We start from the raw sequence: 24,118 nt of genomic DNA, 5'->3' as shown, positions 1-24,118 counted from the left end.
GGAGACAGTGACAGATCATCAGGCATTCGATTCTCATCAGGAACACGCAACCCAGATCCCTCGCATGCGCAGTTTACATAGGGTTCTTGCTCCTGTGAGAATCTAATGCGGCCGCTGACTTGACAGGAGGCAGAGCTCAGGCAGTAATGGGTAATGGGTAGCGGCTGTAAATACAGATGAAGCCTTGCCTGTTTGCCCACAGCTCACCTGCTGTGTGGTCCGGTTCCTAAGAGACCATAGACTGGTACTGGTCTGTGGCCTGAGGGTTGGGGACCCCTGCCCTAGGATATAATCCTTGGAGTAGAATTGCAGAATCATAGTTCATGCCCATTTCCACTTTAAAAGGTAATGCTAGAATTGGTTGTGTTAATTTTCACACCCATTGGCACTCGATAGTTGCTTTGTTTCTCCACTTTGTTGCCTGTGCTTGATATTGCTAGACTTGAAATGTTTTGCCAGTCCGATGGGGATATAGTGGTATCTCAGTGTGGTTTAATTTAGATTTTTCCGATTTCTAAAATGTGGTTGAGCACCTTTTCTTATATTTGTTGACCATTTATTTATTTTTATTTATTTTTGAGACAGGGTCTTGCTCTGTCGCCCAGGCTGGAGTGCAGTGGCACGATCATAGCACGCTGCAACCTCCACCTCCTGGGCTCAAGGAGTCCTCTTGCCTCAGTCTCCCAAGTAGTTAGGACTACAGGCATGTGCCACAATGCCTGGCTAATTTTTGTATTTTTAGTACAGACAGGGTTTTACTATGTCGCCCTGGCTCATGTGCCACAATGCCTGGCTAATATTTGTATTTTTAGTAGAGACAGGGTTTCACTATGTTGCCCTGGCTGGTCTTTAACTCCTGGACACAAGCGATCCACTTGCCTCAGCCTTCCGAAGTGCTGGGATTACAGGTGTGAGCCATTGTGCCTGGCCTTATTGACCATTTAGGTTTCTGTGATGAAGTGTTTGCTCAAGATTTGGGCCCATTTTTCTATTTTATCATTTTCTGATTTGAATTTTGTATATTCTGGAGACAAGTTCTTTATAAGTTATCTGTGTTGCAGATTTCTTCTCCTGTTCTCTGGTATGCCTTCTTTTTTATTCTCTTTTTACAGAGTCTTTTTGAGGACTAGGAGTCCTTAATTAAAAATGTAGAATTATAATTTATCAGTCTTTTATTTATAGTTTTATTATAACTTGTTTAAGAAATACTTCTTGGCCGGGCGCGGTGGCTCACGCCTGTAATCCCAGCACTTTGGGAGGCTGAGGTGGGCGGATCACCTGAGGTCAGGAGTTTGAGACCAGCCTGGCCAACATGGTGAAACCCCGTCCTCACTAAAAATACAAAAATTAGCCGGGCGCAATGGTGGGCGCCTGTAATCCAGCTACTCAGGAGGCTGAGGCAGAAGAACTGCTTGAACCTGGGAGGTAGAGATTGCGGTGAGCCAAGATTGCACCATTGCACTCACCTGGGAGACAGGAGCGAAACTCCATCTCAAAAAACAAAACAAAAATAAGAAATACTTCTCTACCCTGAAGTCATGAAGATGTTTTGTTTTATCTTCTAAAGCCTTTATAGTTTTGTCTTTCATATACAGATGGTCCCTACCTTAATGATGGTTTGACTTATGATTTTTTTTGACTTTATGATGTTGTGAAAGCAATAACCAGTAGAAGCTGCACTTTGAATTTTGAATTTTCGTATTTCTCCAGGCTAGCAATATTCTGTAAGATATTGTGGTGCCGGGCAGTGGCCGCAAGCTGCAGCTGTCAGCCACAAGGGTAAACATTTGATACTCTATAATGTACAGTGTTCGATATTCAACACTCTGTTATAAAAACAGGCTATGTGTTAGATGATTTTACTCAACTGTAGGCTAAGGTCAGTGTTCTGAGCTCATTTAAGGTAGGCTAGGCTAAGCTATGATGTTCAGTAGAAGTATGAAATGCATTTTTAACTTATATTTTTGATTCATGGGTTTATTGGAACATAACCTTATTGTAAGTTGAGGACCATCTGTATAGTTTTTTTTTTTTTTTTGAGACGGAGTCTCACTCTGTCGCCCAGGCTGGAGTGCAGTGGCGTGATCTCAGCTCACTGCAAGCTCCGCCTCCTGGGTTCATGCCATTCTCCTGCCTCAGCCTTCTGAGTAGCTGGGACTACAGGTGCCCGTCACCTCGCCCGGCTAGTTTTTTGTATTTTTTAGTAGAGACGGGGTTTCACCATGTTTGCCAGGATGGTCTTGATCTCCTGACCTCGTGATCCGCCCGTCTTGGCCTCCCAAAGTGCTGGGATTACAGGCTTGAGCCACTGTGTCCGGCCTAGATTTTTTTTTTTAATTATTTAAAAAAAAGACTCTATCTCAAATTATTTTTTGAGATAGAGTCTTATTCTGTTGCCCAGGCTGTAGTACAGTGGCACGATCTTGGCTCAATGCAACCTCTGCCTCCTGGGTTCCAGTGATTCTCCTGCCTCAGCCTCCTGAGTAGCTGGGATTACAGGCATGTGCCACCACACCCAGCTAATTTTTTGTATTTTTAATAGAGATAGGATTTTGCCATATTGGCCAGGCTGGTCTTGAACTCCTGGCCTAAAGTGATCCGCCCATCTTAGTCTCCCAAAGTGCTGAGATTATAGGCATGAGCCACCTTGCTTGGCCTAGATCTTTATATACCCAGAATTGACTTTCATGTATAGTGTGATGTGGAGGTCCAGTTTTTCTCCTTCCCTCTTCCTTTCCTTCTTCATTCCCTCCCTTCCTCTTCTCTCCTTCTATCCATATGTATACCTGGTTGCCTCACCACCCTTCATTGAGTAGTCTTTTCTTTCACTGTTGATCTACAGTGCTACCTCTGTTATATATCAAATGTTCATTTATGTATTAATCTGTTTCTGAACTTTTAATTTGGTTATATTTGTCTATTGTCTCTTTCTCTATGCCAATACTGATTTATAGTTTTACATTGTTTTGATAGCTAGTAGAGCCAGTCCTCCTACTTTTTTTTTTTTTTTAGACTGAGTCTCACTCTGTCACCCAGGCTAGAATGCAGTGGCGTGATCTCAGCTCACTACAACCTCCACCTCCTTGGTTCAAGGGATTCCCCTGCCTCATTCTCCCAAGTAGCTGGGATCACAGGCATGCACCACCACACCTGGCTAATTTTTTTTGTATTTTTAATAGAGATGGAGTTTCACCATGTTGACCACAGACTGGTCTCGAACTCCTGACCTCAGGCTATCCACCTGCCTTGGCTTCCCAAAGTGCTGGGATTACAGGCATGAGCCACCACACCTGGCTACTTTTCCACTTTGATAGTGTCTTGACTACTGTTAGGTCTTAGCATTTTCGTGTACATTTTATAATCATCAAGCTCCATGAGAAAACCTGTAGGGGTTCCATTGGAATTGATTATATCTGTCCTCAACTGAGAAGAATGTATACCTTTGTAAGTCTTCCCAACCATGAATATGGTATAATTCTCAATCTAGAGCTTTCTTTAGTGTCTCTCAAAAAAAAGTATTAGTTTTCCCTTTTGAGGTCTCATATATCTTTTGTTAGATAAATCTTTGGAACCTGATGATTTGTAATGCTACTGCAGATGAATGACAATTACATTCTCTGATAGTTTGTTGCTAGTATATAAAAATGTAATTGATTTTTATATATCCACTGACTGTTATCTGCAGAATTCTTTTGGATTTTTTAGGTCACATCATCAGTGAACAGTGATAATTTTACCAATTCTCATACTTTATATAAATATTTTTCTTGCCTTATTGCATTGGCTCTGAGTACAATGTTGAATATAAAGAGGGAAAGTGGGCATCTCTTTTTGCTTCCTGTCTCGCAGGAAAAAGTGCGTGTGTGTATGTGTGTAGATATCAGATTATGGAAATTTTCTTCCGTTCCTGTTGCTAAACCTTTTATTTATTTATTTTTATTTTTTTGAGACAGAGTCTCACTCTGTCACCCAGGCTGGAATGCAGTGGTGCCATTTTGGCTTACTGCAACCTCCACCTCCCAGGTTCAAGTGATTCTCCTGCCTCAGCCTCTCGAATAGCTGGGATTACAGGTGCCCACCACCATGCCCAGTTAATTTTTGTATTTTTAGTAGAGATGGGGTTTCACCATGTTGGCCAGGCTGGTCTCGAACTCCTGACCTCAAGTGATCTGCCTGCCTCAGCCTCCCAAAGTGCTGGGATTACAGGCAAGAGCCACTGTGCCCGGCCTTTTTTTTTTCCTTTTAAATATCATGGATGTGTGCTGAATTTTACCTGAAGTGTTTTCTGCATATTAGTATAACTATGTAGCATTCTCCTTTAATTTGTTAATGTGGTGAATTATATTGTTTAGTTTTTCTCAGCATAAACCTTGTATTTTTGGAATAATAATGATTATTTTTCTATATTGCTAGATTTATTAATATTTTATTTTGAATTGTACCATTATAAGTGACATTAGTTTGTAACTGTCCATTCTCATACTGTTTGTCAGGTTTTTGTGAGCAGGTTATGTTAGCTTCAAGAAATGATTTTGGGAGTATTCTCTCTTTCCCTCTACTCTGGGAAAGTTTCTCTAAGATTGGAATTATTACTTGGTCATCTGTGTAGAATTTTGTGTGTGTATGTTAGGACTGTTTTTGAGACGGAGTCTCGCTCTGTCACCAGGCTGGAGTGCAGTGGATCACGGCTCACTGCAACCTCCGCCTCTCGGGTTCAAGTGATTCTCCTGCCTCAGCCTCCTGAGTAGCTGAGACTACAGCTGTGTGCCACCACACCCAGCTAATTTTTATATTTTTAGTAGAGGTGGGGTTTCAACATGTTGGCCAGGATAGTCTCGATCTCTTGACTTCATGATCCACCCACCTCGGCCTCCCAAAGTGCTGGGATTACAGGCATGAGTCACTGTACCCGGCCTGTTAGGACTACTTTTAACTGATTTTTAAAAAGAAATGGTTATAAGTCTTTATAAGTCTTTTTTATTTTTTTTATTTTTTTTGAGACGGAGTGTTGCTCTGTCGCCCAGGCTGGAGTGCAGTGGCGCAATCTTGGCTCACTGCAAGCTCGGCCTCCCGGGTTCACCCCATTCTCCTGCCTCAGCCTCCCGAGTAACTGGGACTATAGGCGCCCACCACCACGCCCGGCTAATTTTTTTTTTGTATTTTTAGTAGAGATGGGGTTTCACCATGTTAGCCAGGATGGTCTTGATCTTCTGACCCCGTGATCTGCCTGCCTTGGCCTCCCAAAGTGCTGTGATTACAGGGATGAGCCACCGTGCCCGGCCCAACCTCAGCTTTCTTCATTCTTTTTATTATTTTCCTATTTAATGAATATCTAATCTTTATTTTCATTCTTGTCCTTTTCTTGAGTTTATTCTAATGTTCATTTTCTGACTCAAATTGGATGTTTAAAAATCTTTTAGTCTTTTACATGAGCCTTAAATGCTGTAAATTTTCCTCAAGGTACTGCTTTACCTGTGTTCTGTACATTTTGATATGTAGTATTTTTGTTTAACTGTATTTTCTGATTTCTTTTGTTTTCTTCATTGACCTATGAGTTATTTCAAAATATGTTTCTTAATGTTCTAGTCTGTTTTTTCTCCCAGTTTTGTTTTTGTCATTGATTTTGAACTGTCTTCATGCAAGTCTGAGAATGTGGTCTGTATATCAGTCCTTTGAAATTTGCTGAGGCTTTATGACTGGATCAAATATGTGGTTAATATTCATAAAAGTTCTGTGTGCATTTCAAAAATACGTATTCTGCAGTCACATGTAATTCCCTGTATGTGTCCATGACATCACGTGTGTTAATTATGTAGTAATTAGCATAATTTGTTGTCTGAGCTCTCATTACTGGGAGAAATACATTACAGTCTTCCATTATCACAGAGGATTTATCTTTCTCTTTATCCATTTTACTTTATACATTTTGAGATGTTATTAGGTGCATAAGAGTTTTAGAAATTTATGAGTTTTACCTTCTATCACTACAAAGTGACTTCAAAAATTCTAGTAGTTGACGTCTAGTAATATTTTTTGCCTTTAAGTCTGTTTAGTTTATATATTTATGTTTTAGGTGTATTCTTGTAAATAGCATATAGCTGGATTTTATTTTTAGTCCATATTGTTTCCTTGAAGCATTTAGATAGCTTAATTTTATGTAATTACTGAGGTATTATTGATGAATTCTCTTATTTGTGATTTTTATTCTACATTCTTTTTTCCTCTCCTCTCTTGCCTTCTTTAGATTTACTGAGCTTTTCCTCGCTGCATTCAATGTGTTTCTTCTACTGCTTTGGAAGTAATTTAGTATTGTTCTTCCTTCTGTGATTGCCTGGTAAGTTTTATGTAATCTTAACTCATAGTCTCACTCCACATGACACTACATATATATATATTTTAAAAATATTTTAATATACTGTTGAGTATGTTAAATTTAGTTATACACACATACATACACACACACACACATATATATGTGTTTGTATATATGAGAGAGAGAGAGAGAGAGAGAGGGACAGAGAGACAGAGACAGGATGATTGTGTAGCTCACTGTAGTCTTGAACTTCTAGGCTCAAGTTATCCTCCCCCCTCAGCCTCCCAAGTAGCTGGGACTACAGGTACACGCTACCATGCCTGGTTAATTATTTTATTTTTGTAGAGATGGAGTCTCGCTGTATTGCCCAGGCTGGTCTCAAATTCCTGACCTCAAGTGATCATTCCACCTTGGCCTCCCCAAGTGTTGGGATTATAGGCATAAACCACCACACGTGGCCTGTGGAAAATATATTTTGACTGAGGAGAATACTAACATTTTCTTCTCTATTTTGGAGGTAATACTTGTCTTCTGACTTCCTTTGGAGGCTAACTCTCAGTCTAATCTGTTCTCGGTCTAATTGGCCTTCCTTTGGAGATGAATTTTCAGGATCTCACTCTGTTGCTCAGGCTGGAGTGCAGTGGTGTGGTATTAGCTCATTGCAGCCTCAAATTCTTGGGCTCAAGCAATCCTCTAGCCTTAATCTCCTGGGTCGCTAGGACTACAGACACATGCCACTATGTCTAATTTAGTTTTTTTTTTTTTTTTTTTTTTTGGTAGAGATGGGGTCTCTTCTATTTTCCCACGATGGTCTCCAGCTGCTGGTCTCAAGCAATCCTTCTGCCTCAGCCTCCCAAACTGCTGGTATGACAGGTGTGAGCCACTGCACCCAGCCTAATTGATGCTCTTTGAAGGTAATTAAAAAAAAATCTGCTTGTAAGGTTTTGTTGTCTTAGTAATCTTGCAGTTTTACTATATTGTATTTAGCTGTGGATTTCTTTTTATTTACCATAATTAGGATTTGTTGAGCTTAAGTTTATATATTGGTGTTTTTTATGATTTCTTGAAAAACTTTTAGCCATGACTCTTCAAAGATTGCTTCTGTTCCATAAAAAATTATTTTCTCCTTTTGAAATAGATCAGACATATATGGGATCTTACCTTTCATGTCTTAACTTCCCTTTGATATTTTTCACCTCTTTATGTCTCTGTGTTGTATTCCAAATTTCTTCAGATCTCACTTCTGCTTCACTAATACTCTCTTCAGCTGTGTAATCTGTTGTAAAACTATTCACTGGATTATTTTTAGTGATTTTAAAACGTTTTCTTGAAATTTGTTTAGTATTTTTGAATATTTACTCTTCACTTGTTTTCAAGCTGCCTGTTTCTAGAAATATATTAAACGTGCTTATTTTCTCTTCTGTATCTGATAATTTCACTATGTGGAAGAGTTTTCTGTCTGATTCTGATATCTGTTATTTCTGGTTGCCCTTTCTTGTGGGTGCTTGTTGCCTTGTGTGTTTGAAGATTTTATACTGTGAGCTGCTCATTTTCCCTGCAATTTCATATCTGAGGTTCTCTAAGGCCTAGAATGAAGGAGATATCTTCCAGAGAGGACTTGTTTGCGTCCCCCAAGTGACTGGGAACATTGCCAGCTTGGGACCATGTTACGTTCTCTATCAGAGGTTTCATTGGGCCATTCAGGTAGTGTGTATTTGGGCTACAAAACTAACTGAGGGTCCACTCCTGATTACAAATTCTTAGGGGGATTTTGTTTTTCTCTGCTCAGGACCAACCTTTAAGACAAGTGATTTTTCTTGTATTTTATTTTGGATTCACCATTACATTGAAGGTATAGCCCTTGGGGGCCCCAAATCTCTTATTATATGCCCTACCTTTGGAGGCTTTTTTGAGGCAGTGAAAACTTACAGTTAAGTTCATTAGGCTTTGTAAATAATTGCAACATAAAATATTTCAGACCTTTTCTTACCTCTCCAGGTTTTCATACCCACTTAGTTTTTGACTTGAGTATTCCTCATATTGTTTCCAGTTGATGGATGCATTTAACATGTAAAAAAATCCTTTTTTTTTTTTTTTTTTGAGACGGAGTCTCGCTCTGTCGCCCAGGCTGGAGTGCAGTGGCCGGATCTCAGCTCACTGCAAGCTCCGCCTCCCGGGTTTATGCCATTCTCCTGCCTCAGCCTCCCCAGTAGCTGGGACTACAGGTGCCCGCCACCTCGCCCAGCTAGTTTTTTGTATTTTTTTTTTTTAGTAGAGACAGGGTTTCACCGTGTTAGCCAGGATGGTCTTGATCTCCTGACCTCGTGATCCGCCCGTTTCGGCCTCCCAAAGTGCTGGGATTACAAACTTGAGCCACCACGCCCGGCCAACATTTAAGAAATTTTATCCAACCTGTCTAGTTTTCCACAAAGGAATATTTTCCAGGAACCTAGTTTACCTATGGCCAGAAGGAGAAGTCCTTTGGCTGATGTAATGAATTATTTACCATGGAAAGCTTCACAACACTGAGCCATTCTTGCATTTCTGCAGTAAACCTAATTTGGGCATGGCCTTACCAACCTGAGATTCAGTCTTTTCTATGTGGCTAGATTCTATTTGCTATTCCCTTGTTTGGATTTATGAAAATTCTTTTCTTCCATGAGACTGAACTATATATTCCCTTTATTTTCACACTGTCTTTATCAGGCTTTGTTGCTGAAGTTATGTATGCTGGCTAGCTTCATAAAAACAGTAAGTTAAATAGCATTGAGTTTGTCTCTGGTCCTGTTCTGTGTTCCACTTTGAAATGTATCTCTCCATTGTCCACTCCTCCCAGCTCCCCTCATGCTGAGCCATGTTCCTGGAGATGAGGGAACCTCAGGCCTTCTCTTCCCCACTTACAGAATCTGACTCCTATCCCACAGTCTGTCAGGAGCAGCAATTTGGACTCCAGAGTTTGGGGGAGGCAGGAGTTTCCTGGGTCCCTGGGCGTGGCTCTTCCCCAGTTCCATTTCTGAGTCTCCTCCCAACATGGTACTGCAGTCACACCCCCCACTGCTCAGGTGTTGTCCTACTGAGTGTTTGCTGTAGCTGGTCTTCCTGGCCTGGTGTTGATTCTTTCGACAGCTATTCATTGAGCACTTACCATGTGCCAGGCAGTGGGATGCTACAATGTGTAAGACCAGATTCCTTTTCTCATGAAGCTCACAGTCCATTGGGGTAGGGAGGCACACCATCAACAAATACACTATATGGCAGCCAGGTGGTGATCAGAGCGCAGTGGAGAAAAAGGAAGCTGTGTGTCCCCAGTAGGCTTCCAGCTTGTTTGGGCATCTGCAGGTCAAGCCCACATGGTCCCCTCATCGTCCCCCGAGTTCTTGCTGGAGTACAGTGGCATGATCTCAGCTCACTGCAGCCTCTGCCTCTCAGGTTCAAGCAATTCTCTGCCTCAGCCTCCCAACTAGCTGGGATTACAGGTGTGTACCACCACCCCCGGCTAATTTTTGTATTTTTAGTAGAAATGGGGTTTTGCCATGCTGGCCAGGCTGGTCTCGAACTCCTGGCCTCAAGTGATCTGCCTCCTAAAGTGCTGGGATTACAGGTGTGAGCCACTGCACCTGGCCCCTTTTCGCTTTTTTTTTTTTTTTTTTTACAATTACTTTCTCATATAAATTTCACAATCAACTTGTCAAGCTTTTGAACTACTGGTAGGATTTTGATAGGGATCATGTTGAATTTATAGGTTTGGGACTAACATAACTGAATGTGAACCTTTCTATGAAGATGTATTTCCCCTCTTAACTAAGGTCCTCTTTGTCATATCCATAAAGGTCTTTTACAGGTTTTGTGTATTTTTGTCAGATGGCCTATGTTGTAGATCTTTTTTTCTATTATATTTTCTACTCAGCGATGGCTGGGGTATGTGGGACCACTGAGTGTAGGTTGATCTTGTGTCCTGCTGGTCAGAGTAGTCTTTCTAAAACATTGCCCTGATGTCACTTCCTGTTCAAGCTCTTCAGAACCCTCTCTTTGCCTCAGTAGACTGGCCTTTGTCCCCTCCCTTGCCTTCTGGGTCAGGTGCATCCTGAGGTTCCATCTCACTTCTATTCCAGTGAGACCTGCCCCACCAGCTCCTCAGCAGGGACCCCCTGCTAGTGGCCACCGCCCCACAGATGGGGAAGCCTAGCCAGGGAAGGAGCTGTGCAGGGCCAGCCCCAGATCCCACAGGGCTAGGGTGTGGAGGCAGATGGTGAGAGCACTGGCCCTGATGACCCTGGGGTGCCCTGCTCCACCCATCCCTCACCTGGAAGTGCAACCCAGGCTGCTGCTGTCAAGTGACACGGAACTCACCAGGGCTGGCCTTCCCCCTGAAGACCTCCCATTAGACAGCTCCAGGAACTGAAACACGGGAGGGGGATGCTGGTGGTCTCCACCTGGCTAAAACACTGCCCTTCCGAAACACTGCCCTTCCAAAGGGCAGAGCTGGGTTCAGGTCAGCCCTGTGACCACAGCATCAGGGCAGCCTTTGACAGAGCTGCAACTCTCTCCCCAGCCCTTTGGGCAGTTTCCTGGGTCTCCTACCTCCTCTCTTCCCCGACCCCCCTGCTGTTTCACCCCATGCTCTATCCCCATGCCACCTTGTAGGCTGTCACCTGTCCTTCTATGTTAGCCCCCTCCACCCAGACACAGAGAGACTGAGGGACAGGGCAGTGGAAAACTCCAAAGACAAGGTTTTTTATTACTGGTCAAAAGGTGCTTGCTAACAAAACAGTGTTGGGGAGAGGTACATTCCACAGCTCTGTGGGAGCCCCAGTGGGGCCGTCCTGCCCTACCCCACCCCGCCTCTCCAGTGGGCATCGTAAGGCATTTCACACATTGGTGTTTTCACTTTTTTTTTTATGTATATATAAAAACAAAACCAGTCCTGGAGTAGAAAGAAAAACCCTGTGATGAACTTTTAGGACTAAACTGAAATGGAAAGGATTGGAGTGTGAGATTCTGAGGGGCTGGGTCAGTGACCATGGTGGTCCAGCCCCCCATGGTTGGCAGAAGCCGCTGGAAGGGGGCATGAGGAGAGGGAAGGGCACAGCTGACATGAGGGCCAAACTCAGACAGGTGTGCCCGTCTTCATCATTTTTTCACTTTTACATACTGTAGAAATTTAAGCAAAATAGCTATTTTATATATATTTATATATCTCTCTATATATAAATTAGGCAAATAAAGAGTTCAGGGGGCACTGAGATGGGGCACCCCAGGGGCCTCCTAGGATGAGGAGGGATGCAAGGTCTCTGGTGCCTGGGTCACCAGCCCAGGCTGGGCCAAGGGTTTGTTCATTATTGCTGATTTGGGGCCTGGGTCTCAGGGCGGGGAGCACCTGCAGGCCCTGCCTTCCAGCCCTTCCTGGCCTCTTGGGGCTAGGGAGCCACCTGGGCTGGCTAGGGCGAGGCCAGGGACTGCTGCCCTCAAATCCACATGGGGGATGCCATCAGTACCCCCTCGCGCATCTGTGGGTGGGAGCTCGAGAAACTCTCTGTGCTCTGCTGGGCTGGGGCAGCCCCCTTCTGTTTTGGGCTCTGTGGGGCCCTGGCAGGTGGGGGTGTGGGCAGCTCAGATACCATCGAGGACTTGATATGTTGAGCTACAAAATTATCCCAACTCAAAGGGGTCTGGCTTCCTGATGTCTTAAAAATAAGGGGCTCTTGCCAGGACACTTTTGTGGCAAGAAAGCACACTTGGAAAGCTGTCTGCTAACTGCGGTACTAAAAATATTTACTAAACATCATGGCTGGAAAGAAATGGAGATCATTTTTCTAAAAAAGTCGAAGAGGCTCCCTAGGAGGGGCCAGTTCCTCCCTGGGTTGGGGGCTGGTGATTTGCCCAGCCCGTGGCCCGGGCCAGCCGGCCTGAGTTGTGGTAACTGGGGCAGGGGTTCCAGTAGGGCCCAGGTCCATAATGAAGGGGCATGGGTGACCCGGCGCACCTGGGGGCTGAAGAGAACCCAGGTCAGCCCTTCCTCCTTCCAAGGTGGGAGTCCCAAGAAAGTGTGGGAAAAAAAAAAAAATAGGAAAGGAAACAGGAAGGGCTGGGAATGGGCTGGGAGAAAGACCATTCAGTACTAAATTGAGTGCATTAATAAACAGGTGGGCCGGGCTGTGCAGGCGCCTGTATTTGCTGCAAGGGTGGCGCTCAGAAGATGTTGGGGCACATGTGCCAGTCTTGCTTCTCCTTGGCCTCCCAGTAGCCGCCCTTGTACACACAGGCCATCTCCCCGGTCAGCGGGTCCAGCCTCTTCTCAAACCACAGTGGCGTGTAGGCATCCGCCTCCTTCTCTGCTGGGCAGGCACAGTGGGCTGGTGGGTCGGCAGGTGGCATGCTCCCCCGGAATCCGTCCCCGCGGAACCCCCACCCGGGCACCCCTTTCCTCCCGTGCGGGGCGCCCTTCCAGTCACCGGCCTCACCTTCCTCCGAGCTGCAGCTGCTGCCGGGCCCGCAGGCCTCCAGCCGCCGGCGCCGCGACAGGCGCTGCTTCTCTTCCAGCCGCTGCTTCTCGGTATTGGCCTCGTCCCAGCAGCCCTTCTCCATCAGCCGCTGGTCGGGCCGCAGGCGGCTGTCGGTGGGCGCTACGCCCTCCTCGTGCTCGTTGAGGGTCAGGGCCAGCTCTGAGAAGTAGTACATGTTCTCCGCGTTCTCCCTGTGGCGGTGGCAGTGGCGGTGGTGGAGGTGTGAGTGGGACCACACCTGCAAGGCCGCCCTCCCCTGCCTGGCGGTGTCTCCCCACCCTCCAGCTCCCGGCCTCCAGGACTCCCTCTGGCCTTGGGCCCACCCAAGTGAGCCCACCCGGCGGAACCCAGTGGCTGCAAACAACTGCTTTCTGCTCCCCACACCTCCCATGCTCACATGGCCAACCTGCCTCGGTTTTGCCACATTAGACTCATCTGGGAATTGCCTAGCTTAGTATTTCCTGGCTTTTCTTCTTTTCTATTATGTTTTTTTTTCTTCTTCTTTTTTGAGACAGTTTCACTCTTATTGCCCAGGCTGCAGTGCCTGGCCTTTTTATTTTTATTGTTTAAAGACAGGGTCTCCACCGGGCGCAGTGTGTCAGGCCTGTAATCCCAGCGCTTTGCCAGGCTGAGGCCCGTGGATCACGAGGTCAGAAGTTCAAGACCAGCCTGGCCAACAGAGTGAAACTCCGTTTCTACTAAAAATTAGCCGGGCATGGTGGCAGGCACCTGTAATCCCAGGTAATCTACTCAGGAGGCTGAGGCGGGAGAATTGCTTGAACCCTGGGAGGCAGAGGTTGCGGTGAGCCAAGATCACACCATTGCACTCCAGCCTGGGCAACATTTCGAGACTCCATCTCAAAAAAAAAAAAAAAAAAAAAAAAAAAAAGACGGGTCTCACTTTGTGGCCAAGGCTGGAGTGAAGTGGCCTGATCTCCGCTCGCTGCAACCTCCGCCTCCGCCTCCTGGGTTCAATCAACTCTCTGGCCTTAGCCTCCTGAGTAGCTGGGATTTCAGGGCATACCACCACATCCAGCTAATTTTACTGTATTTTTAGTAGAGATGGGGTTTTGTCATGTTGGCCAGGCTGGTCTTGAACCCCTGACCTCAATTGGTCTGCCCATCTTGGCCTCCCAAAGTGTTGGGATTGCAGGCATGAGCGACCACGCCCAGCCTATATGGGGATTTTTCTAGTCATTTTTTTCTAGCATAATTGCCTTGGAGTCAGACAATATACTTGGCATAATTTCAGTCCTTTGAAATTTGCTTTATGGCCCAGTATATGGGCAGTTTTTGCACACGTTCCATGTGATTGAAGAGAACGCATTTGCCACAGTTGTTGAGTGCAAGGTTGTGTAACTGTCCAGCAGGCCTTGTTCATATTTTCTCTACTTGGGTTGTAGTTAGTCCATCTTTCCTTGTGTGTGTGTGTGTGTGTGTGTGTGTGTGTGTGTGTGTGTGTGTGTGTGTAAATTACGTAAGGGTTTCTTTTGTTGAAAAGATCCTTCACAAAATACCATATCCATAGATTTACTTTCTGTCATATAGCTGAATGTGTTGTGTTTGGAATTCCATTCTTACATTTAAAAATCAACTGGATTGCCCAGAAGTTTAGATGCATTTGTTTTGTTTCTTTATCTTATCCACATTGAAGATGTAAGTAGATGATCTGAAAGCATCAGGCTTGATTACACCACATAATGCATGTCTTTCTTAAGTACTGATGTTACAGAAATGGTTCTTATCTCAGAAGCAGAGAAGCTGACAGGTGGAAGAAAGGAGAGAGTAAGTTCTGTGGATTGCTGAGGACTTGTAACACAGACACAGTAGGAGAAGCCAAGGATGACAGCCGGTGACCAATTACTAAGCACACTCCGCTGGGCGCCCCACCCTGCCATCACCCGGCAAGGGTCTCTTTCCTAGGACCTTGCTGCCAGCCACCCGCCAACTGCTCCTCAAAGGGAAGACTGGGATTTGGGTACTGAAGCATTTTTAATCTGTTCACACATAGGCATTCAAGCTCAAAAGCCTAACCCCTACCACTCCCAGGTAAGTGCTGAACCCTGCACATGGGAACAATCAAGTGTGTCCCCAAGATGCAGCCACAGACCTAGACAGCTAAAGTCCTATACGGTTATCTGAAGTTTCCTGACAGCTCTGCATAGTACAATTTCATTTATCAAAGGAAATGAGTAAAGTACCAGATTCTAGAACCATTTTGGCTATGAATTGAAGGGGAGGTGGGAAGCACAGTATCTCATTATGTTGTCTGTATTAGGAACAGATCAACACAAACACACAGGCAACAGGGATTTGGGGAAACGCTGTGTCAGCACTGCAGTCAACCAAGTGCAGTGCCAGCACTACCCCCAACCCCCAAAGTGCCTCGGCCCAGCAGAAAAGAAACCATCTGGCCATTTGCTGCAGCTGGCCAGAGAGGGGAACCTCGACCATGTCTGGTGAAAGGAGTGAACTAGCTGGGACACAACCTCGAAAGAGCAGGAACAAAAACACGTGAACGCATGTGAACATTCACTGTATCTTCTCCATGGACTCCCTACCACTATTCCACAGTCTCCACTTTCAGGTCTCACTGTTTCTCATGTGAGCCTATCCCTTTGGACAGTCCACTTTGGGAAGGGGTCATGGAGCCAGGGCTCCCTCTCAATAGAAATGGAAAGGACCTTGCAAGGATTAACAGCTATTTTTATCCTAGTTGTGAAAACAAGGTGCCTCCAATTCTCTATGTCCATCACAGCTGAATACTATACTGCAGTTCAGTCTGTCAGTGACTTCTGGTTTTTGTTGGAAGCCAACGCAATACAGAACTCAGCATGCAGGTCAGAAGAGAAACACTGAAGAAATTAAAGGAAACGCCTGGAGTCGGGCCAGTGTCTAAGGTAAAAAGAGAAAGCCAAGGAGAAAAATGATGCAGCACCGCAGCCCAAATGACTCCCCCACACAGCCACCTCCGATCCTCCGGTGAACCCCATGTGCTGCTAGGAAAACAAGGAGCTGGGAGGAAAAGGACAGAAGGAAAATGGGGAAGCAGTGGTAGAAAGAAAAAAAACACACAAACAGGCGCTACATAAATACAGCAAAGCCCACCATGTACTAAAAACCACTTGTTAACAGCTGGCATGCACTCAACAAGCTGTGTTTTCACTGTGGGGAGGCCAGTGGCAGGCGCGGAAGTGGAAGCAGCAGGAACACAGCCCAGGGACTCACCAGGCTGTGGTCCTGCTCCAACCCCCCAAGTCCCACTCCCTCCCAACCGCAGGCTCATTCTTGCTCCTTGTGGACGAATTCCGCTCTGGGTTTGGCACCCCCGAAGATAGCAGAGTTGGGATTGGCTACTTGATTGAGGGGTATCACAACCGTTCAAGGTTTAAGCTGGAGTCATGGTCTTTGTGCTCTTCCCTCCTCTGTTGGTTCTTTGAAATCCATGTTGGATCCGTGGAGGGGAGGACCATCTCTGACATGGGTGCCCATTGCGGGGCCTGTTGGCCAGTCATCTGGGTGACTACCTCCCCTGCCTCCTAAGAAGTCATCCCTGAATCCTCGTCATCTGGGCCACCTTTTCTGAATCCAGAGCCACCTTTATCTTGTTTTCTGCCTTCTGCAGTGTCCACATGAAGTGACCGATTACCCAACAGTGTACCATCGTATGTCAAAGCTTCCTTAAGGGAATCCACTTCATTGAATTCTATATAGCAGAATCCTTTAAATTTATCTGTGTCTTTGTCTCTGACTACCCGTATACTCCTTATGCTTAGATCCTTAAAGATAGCATCTATATCACCCTGAACCATATTAAAAGGTAGATTTCCTATGTATATTGTATGGGGGGCTCTGTGGGCAACTCCTTCTGGCTACAGGAACCATGGCCACCAGTACTGCTGCAGCACCTTCTGCTTTTTTTTTTTCTTATTATATTGCTAAGATTTACCTATATTGCTTCATGTTACTAGGGTTTAGTTTTAGCTACTGTACATATTCCTTCATATGAACGTACCACAGTTATTCATTCAATAAATTTGTGTTGTTTCCAAGTTTTTATTAGAATAGTCTCATGCATAGTCTTATGCATAAGTCCTGTTGTACATTTGCAAGAATTTCTCGAGTATATTTTTAGAAGTAGAATTACTGTGTTATGATTGTGTGATTGTACATCTTTTTTTGCGGGGGGGTGGAGTTTCACTGTTGTCATCCAGACTGGAGTGCAGTGCAGTGGTGTCATCTCAGATCACTGCAACCTCCACCTCCCAGGTTCAAGCAATTTTCCTGCCTCAGCCTTTGGAGTAGCATGTGGATTACAGGCGTGTGCCACTATGCCTGGCTAATTTTTATATTTTTAGTAGAGACAGGGTTTCACCAGGTTGGCCAGGCTGGTCTCGAACTCCTGACCTCAGGTGTTCCACCTGCCTTGGCCTCCCAAAGTGCTGGGATTACAGGTGTGAGCCATCACGCCTGGTGGATTTTTCATCTTTAGGAGGTAAAGCCAAACTGTTTTCCCGAGTGTTGTGCCAATTTACATTGCCAGCAGCAATATATCAGAGATATTGTAGATCTATGGCTTCTTCAACATATATGGTTTTTATATGGTGACTGTCTATATATGTTTTTTCTGCAAAATTCTTGTTCATGACTCTTGTGCATTTTCCCATTACTTTTACATTATTTGTTGATTAGAAGTTCTGTATGTGGGCTGGGCATGGTGGCTCTTGCCTGTAATCCCAGCACTTTGGGAGGCAGAGGTGGGGAGATCACCTGAGGTCAGGAATTTGAGACCAGCCTGGCCAATATGGCAAAACCCCGTCTCTACTAAAAATACAAAAATTAGTCAGGCATGGTGGTGCACACCTGTAATCCCAGCTCCTCAGGAGGCTGAGGCAGGAGAATCGCTTGAACCCGGGAGGCAGAGGTTGCAGTGAGTTGAGATCATACCACTGCACTCCAGGCTGGGTGACAGAGTGAGACTCCATCTCAAAAAAAAGTTTTTTATGTGATCTTTTAAAAATTATTATTTTTAACTGTGATAAAATACTCTGTATTCTTGATAATAATCCTCTGTCAAGTGTAGGTAGGTATTATGATTACCTTCTCCAAGTTTGTTTATGCATCGTCTTTTCACTTTCTTTAAATTGCCTTTTAGTGAGTAAAGTTCTCAATGAACAAAAGTACTTTAATATGGTCAAATATATGAATGCTTGTGTCTTAATATTTCTTTAGGGTCTAAAAGATATTTATCCTTTTAAACTTATTAAGTCATTGTTTACAATAAGTCAAACTTAATATTATTGTTAGGCCATTATTTGGAGTTGATTTTCTTTATAATGTGAGGGAGGGATTAAGTGCATCTTTTTCCATAGGGATAATCATTTTTACCCATATCCATTTGGTGAGCCATTCCATGTTCCCACAAGATCTGATATGCCACCTTTGTCATATATCAGAGGTACATATATCCATGGGTCTGTTTCTGGGCTTACTATTCTGTTCCACTGGAGTTTCAAAATAAAAATCCTGGTATCTAGTAGGTAAGTCCTCTTTGGTCTTCTTCAGAAATGTCTTGGCCCTTTATTCCTCGATATAAGTTTAAAAATTCTAATATCAAGTTCCATGAAAGTCCCTATTGGGGTTTTGTTTGATTTACTGATTTTTTAGATCATGACATCTTTACAATACTTCCTATCCATGAACATTATATCTTTCTCCATTTATTTATCTCTTGTTTGGTATCTCTTATTAAAGTTTTATAATGTTTTCTATAGAGGTCTTGAATATATTATAAGATTTATTGCAAGGTTCTTGATGTTATATGCTGTTAATTGGTATTTTTTTCTTTTTTGTTTTGAGATGGAGTTTTGTTCTTGTTGCCCAGGCTGGAGTGCAATGGTGTGATCTTGGCTTACCACAACCTTCGCCTCCTGGGTTCGAGTGATTCTCCTGCCTCAGCCTCCGGAGTAGCTGGGATTACAGGCATGTGCCACCACGCGTGGCTAATTTTGTATTTTTAGTAGAGATGGGGTTTCTCCATGTTGGTCAGGCTGGTCTCAAACTCCCGACCTCAGGTGATCTGCCTGCCTTGGCTTCCCAAAATGCTGGGATTATAGGCATGAGCCACTGCACCCGGCCTTGGTGTCTTGTCTTAAATTGCATTTTTCTAGTTGTTTGCTGAAGTGCAACTGGCTTTTGTATATTAATCTTGTATCTAGGCACCTAAAATGCTTTTTCTGAATCTATTGAAATCTGTTAATATGATTACTCTATGAATTTTCTAATATCATTCTGTATACCCAGGATAGATTCAATCTGATTATAGAATGCTATCTTTTTTATACACTGTTGGATTGGATTTTCTGATATCTTGTTTTAGAGTTTTGCTTATGTATTTATTAATATAAGTAAAATCAGGTAGAACTTTTATTTTCCTACTGCTAGTTTAGTCTAATTTGGTATGAGGGTTATCTTGACCTCACAGTATAGGAGAGGTGAATATTTCCTTTTTCTATGATCTGGAACACTTTATATAAAATTGGAATAATATGTTTCTGAAAAAATTGGGAGAATTAACCTGTAAAATTATCTGGGCCTTGTGTTTTCTTTATGGTAATTTTTAAACTATTGCTTCAGTTACTTTATTATAGGACTATTCATGTTTTTAATTTCTTCTAGAGTCAGTTCTTTTTCTTTTTTTTTTTTTTTTTGAGACAGAGTCTGCTTTGTCACCCAGGCTGATATGGAGTAGCAGTCACAGCTCACTGCAGCCTCAACCTCCTGGGCTCAAGTAACTCTCCTGCCTCAGCCTCCTGAGTAGCTGGGACTACAGATATGTACCACCACACATGGCTAATTAAAAAAATTTTTTTTTTTTGTAGAGACAGGGTCTTGCTGTTGCCCAGGTTGGTCTTGAACTCATGGGCTTAAGCGATCCAACTGCCTTTGCTTTCCAAAGTGCTGGGATTATAGGCATGAGCCACTGTGCCCAGCTGGAGTTAGTTCTTGTTATATTTTTCTAAGATTTGTCCCTCCGATCTAAGTTTTAATTATGTCTTTATACTTTATATGTCACATTAAACCTTTTTCATTAATATTTATTTCTGTCTTGCTCAGTCTTGTCAGTAGTTTTCTATTTTAACAGTTTTCTTGTGCCTCAAAGAATCAACTTTTGACTTTATTGATTTCTGCTTTTATTATTATTAATATAAAGATGGTATCTTGCCATATTGCCCAGGCTGGTCTCAAATTCTTGAACTCAAGCAATATTCCCACCGCAGCCTTCCAAAGTGCTGGGATGATAGGGTTTGGCTGTGTTCCCACCCAAATCTCATCTCAAATTGTAATCCCCACATGTCAGGGGAGGGACCTGGTGGGAGGTGATTGGACCATGGGGGTGGTTTCTCTCATGCTATTCTTCTGATAATGAGTGAGTTCTCACTAGAGCTGATGGTTTTGTAAGTGGCCATTTCCCCTACTCTGCTCTTTTCTTGCTGCCTTGTGAAGAAGGTACTTGCTTTTCCTTCGCCTTACGCCATGATTGAGTTTACTGAGGCCTCCCCAGTCAGGCAGAACTGTGAGTTAATTAAACCTTTTCTCCCTTATAAATTACCCAATCTCTGGTGGTATCTTTAGAGCAGTGTGAAAATGGAATAATACGGGAGATTATAGGCATGAATCACCATGTCTAGCCAAAATTATTATTATTATTATTTTTTGAGACAAGAGTTTTGCTCTTGTTGCCCAGGCTGGAGTGCAATGGCGTGATCTCGGCTCACTGCAACCTCCGCCTCCCAGGTTCAGGTAATTCCCCTGCCTTAGCCTCCCGAGTAGCTGGGATTACAGGCATGCGTCACCATGCACAGCTAATTTTGTATTTTTAGTAGAGACGGGGTTTCTCCATGTTGGTCAGGCTGGTCTCAAACTCCTGACCTCAGGTGATCCGCCCGTCTCGGCCTCTTAAAGTGCTGGGATTACAGGCGTGAGCCACTGCACCCGGCCAAAAATTATTATTTTTTGAGACAGGGTCTTGCTCTGTCACACAGGCTGGAGTGCAGTGGTGTGTTCACAACTCACTGCAGCCTCGACCTCATGGGCTCAAGTGATCCTCCCACCTCAGTCCTCCTGAGTATCTGGGACTACAGGCATGTATCATCATGCCTGGCAAATTAAGAAAAAACATTTTTTTTTGTTTTTGTAGCGATGAGGTCTTACTATGTTGCACAGGCTTTTGCTCTTGCTCTTATTTTTAAAGTATTTTTTCTTCTTTCTTTGGATTTCTATGTTGAACTTTCTCTAATATTAGAATTGAAACTCAGAAAGGAGAAAGCCTCAACATTATTTAAATGATTTAAGGCAATATATTTCCTTTGAAGCATTGCCTTTGTTGCATCCAGCCAGTTTAAATGTCTTTTGTCTTTTTTTTTTTTCCCCCCCCCGAGATGGAGTCTCACTCTGTCGCCCAGCCTAGAGTACAATGGCATGATCTCAGCTCACTGCTACCTTTGCCTCCCAGGTTCAAGCGATTCTCCCACCTCAGCCTCCTAAGCAGCTGGGATTATAAGCGCATGCCACCATGCCTGGCTAATTTTTGTATTTTTAGTAGAAACAGGGTTTCACCACGTTTGCCAGGCTGGTCTTGAACTCCTGACCTCAAGTGATCCCCACCCCCAACCGCCTCGGCTTCCCAAAGTACAGGGATTATAGGCATGAGTCACCACGCCCGGCCAAATATCTTTTATATCATTCAGTTCTACATATTTTGCATTTTTTCATTCTAATTTATTTTGCCTGTTATTTAGCAACTTAATTTTTTTTCCCAAATATTTGGGATTTTTTGATCAGTTTGTTTGTAACTTCTATCTTAATTGTCTTATAGATTGTGGTCTGTATGCTACTCTCTGTAAATCTGTGAGGCTTCCATTAGGGTTTAGTACACAATCAATTTTTGCATACATTCCATGTATACTTGAGAAAAAAATACGTTCTCAGAGTTTCATCCATGAGTCTGTATAGCCTATATTGTTTCAATCTCCATATACTTGCTGGATTGTTTTCAGTTGTTTCCATTTGACCTCCCAATTTCCCACTGTGGTGATGGATTTATCAATTTCTTCCTTAAGTATCAATATGTGCTTTGTATATTTTTGAGGCATTTAATTATATGCATAATGTTTAAAACTATTATATCTTTTTGATGAACTCAACCTTTATTATAGCAACTTTCCCTTCCTTAATAATGCTTCATTATAATTTTCTCTTACTATTTTAACAATCTTATAAATGTTTCTTCCTTCCAATAAGAACTTAGCATTTCTTCACATCCCTGAGGTTCTTCCCCTTCTCCTCAAATTCCATCATGCTAACATTATCTAAACTTTTAAATCTTCATTATTATGGACATATTTTCTCTTTTTCTTTGATCCTAGCAATTATTTTAAAAATAACTTTTAGGCTGGGTGTGGTGGCTCACACCTGTAGTCCTAGCACTTTGGGAGGCTGAGGTGTGCCGATCACTTGAGGTCGAGAGTTCAAGACCAGCCTGGCCAACATGGTGAAACCCCCGTCTTTACTAAAAATACAAAAATTAGCCGGGCGTAGCAGCATGCCCCTGTACTCTCAGCTACTCGGGAGACTGAGGCAAGAGAATTGCTTGAACCTGGGAGACAGAGGTTGCAGTGAGCCAAGATCATGCCATTGCACTCTAGCCTGGGTGACAGAATGAGACTCTATCTCAAAACAAAAAACAATGAAAAAGCAAACAAAACCCCTTTATTCATCTATTGTGACATCCTTGCTTCCTCCATTCCCCCTTTTAAGTACTATGTCCAGTGTTTTTTTTTTTTTTTTTTCTTCTCCCAGGCTAGAGTGCAGTGGCACGATCTCAGCTCACTGCAACTTCTGCCTCCCAGATTTAAGTGATTCTCATGCCTCAGCCTCTCGAGTAGCTGGGATTATAGGTGCCCACCACCATGCCTGGCTAATTTTTGTATTTTTAGTAGAGATAGGGTTTTACCATGTTGGCCAGGGTAGTCTTGAACTCCTAACCTCAAGTGATCCGCTTGCCTCGGTCTCCCAAAGTGTTGGGATTACAGGCATGAGCCACCGCACCCAGCCCAATACTGTTTTCATTGTGGGTTTTCGTGTGGTAAAACTTCTGAGGCTGTATGCCAAAGGATAGGGCCCCATATGTGAATGATACTTTGACTAAATAGAAAATTCTGCTTTCTAATTTTGTAACTTAGAAAATACTAATCCAATGTTGGTTGTTGAAAAATCTGATGTCAGTCTGATTCTTTATCCTTGACTAAAATCTTTTGCTCCTCTCTGGAAGCTATTAGAATATTTTTCTTCGGTCTTCATTTTGACTATCGCATGATCTAGATGAACATTTTTCTTTATATCTTGTCTTGAGCACACTTCAGTACAGGGTCTTTCATCCCTTTACTTTTACTCTGGGAAATTTATCTTCATTATATCTCCCTCTTCGTTGTTTTCTTCTTCTTCTTCTTCTGGGATTCCAGCTAAATGGATTATTTTAGCGGTTACCCTAGGAATAGCAATTAAACATACTTCATACAGTCAAGCAAATGTGCATCTTGATCCTCTTCCAGGGCAGCATGGGGGCCTTTGAGCAGTTTCCCTCCCTTCATTCCTCTTCTTACTGTGCAGCCGCATTCTAAAATGTTATACCCCACATTATTCTTGTTTGTTCAGCATTTATGTAGGTGCACAGTATCTGTTATTCATTCATATGTCTCAGATCTTCCCTCTGGGGTCAGTTTCCTCCTGCCTGAGGTATATCCTTTCATGCAGGTCTGCTGGTGCCAAACTAAGCTTTTTGTTTGCCTGAAAATGCCTTGATTTCACCTTCATCCTTTAAAGATGGTCCCCCTGGGTGTATAATTCTAGGCTGGCAGTGCATCTTTCAGCTCACGGAAGATATCGCTTGACTGTCTTCAAGCTCCCATTTCTGTTGATAAGGGGACAGCTCCTTGGAAAGTGATGTCTTTTTAAAATCTGGCTGCTTAATAGTTTCCTCTGATTTAGTTTCACTGCATAGATTTAGGTGCAGGAAGTTCTTTGTTATTTTATCTTCAGGTACAGTCCCTCTTTCCTTTTGGGACTCTTGCTAGAAGTATGCCAAACCCTGCTCTCAATCTTGCTGAGCAAGCTTACAGAAATGTAGATTCCATTGCAGGAGGTCTGACGGGAGACTCTGCACTCAAACTAGCTCCCAGTGGAGACCAGGGAGCCTGCTCCAGGGACCTCACTCTGTCTTCTGCCTGTAGCTTCTTGTCTT

General features: G+C 43.6%; 1 protein-coding gene and 1 pseudogene across 7 annotated transcripts in view; both read right to left on the bottom strand.

The window, feature by feature from the left end:
• Positions 1-11,023: 11,023 nt before the first annotated feature.
• LOC105487217 (oxysterol binding protein 2) overlaps positions 11,024-24,118 on the bottom strand; it is a 222,089-nt gene continuing 208,994 nt past the window's right edge. For 3 of the 7 annotated variants that reach the window (XM_011750595.2, XM_071080410.1, XM_011750597.2), the window contains 2 exons: positions 12,775-13,007; positions 11,024-12,645 (listed from right to left, as the gene is read on the bottom strand). In XM_011750595.2, the coding sequence (XP_011748897.1) occupies positions 12,503-12,645; positions 12,775-13,007 (376 nt within the window). In that variant the 3' untranslated portion in view covers positions 11,024-12,502. Of the gene's footprint in view, positions 12,667-12,774; positions 13,008-24,118 lie in introns of all 7 variants that reach the window. The other 4 variants (XM_071080408.1, XM_071080411.1, XM_071080409.1 and 1 more) reach the window with 2 other exon arrangements.
• On the bottom strand, positions 14,238-20,354 carry LOC105487288 (eukaryotic translation initiation factor 4H pseudogene; annotated as a pseudogene).

This window comes from Macaca nemestrina, chromosome 15 (assembly GCF_043159975.1).
Source record: "Macaca nemestrina isolate mMacNem1 chromosome 15, mMacNem.hap1, whole genome shotgun sequence".
Lineage (NCBI taxonomy): Eukaryota > Metazoa > Chordata > Mammalia > Primates > Cercopithecidae > Macaca > Macaca nemestrina.
The sequence above is the reverse complement of the archived record's forward strand: the minus strand, read 5'-3'. Positions and strand labels throughout refer to the sequence as shown.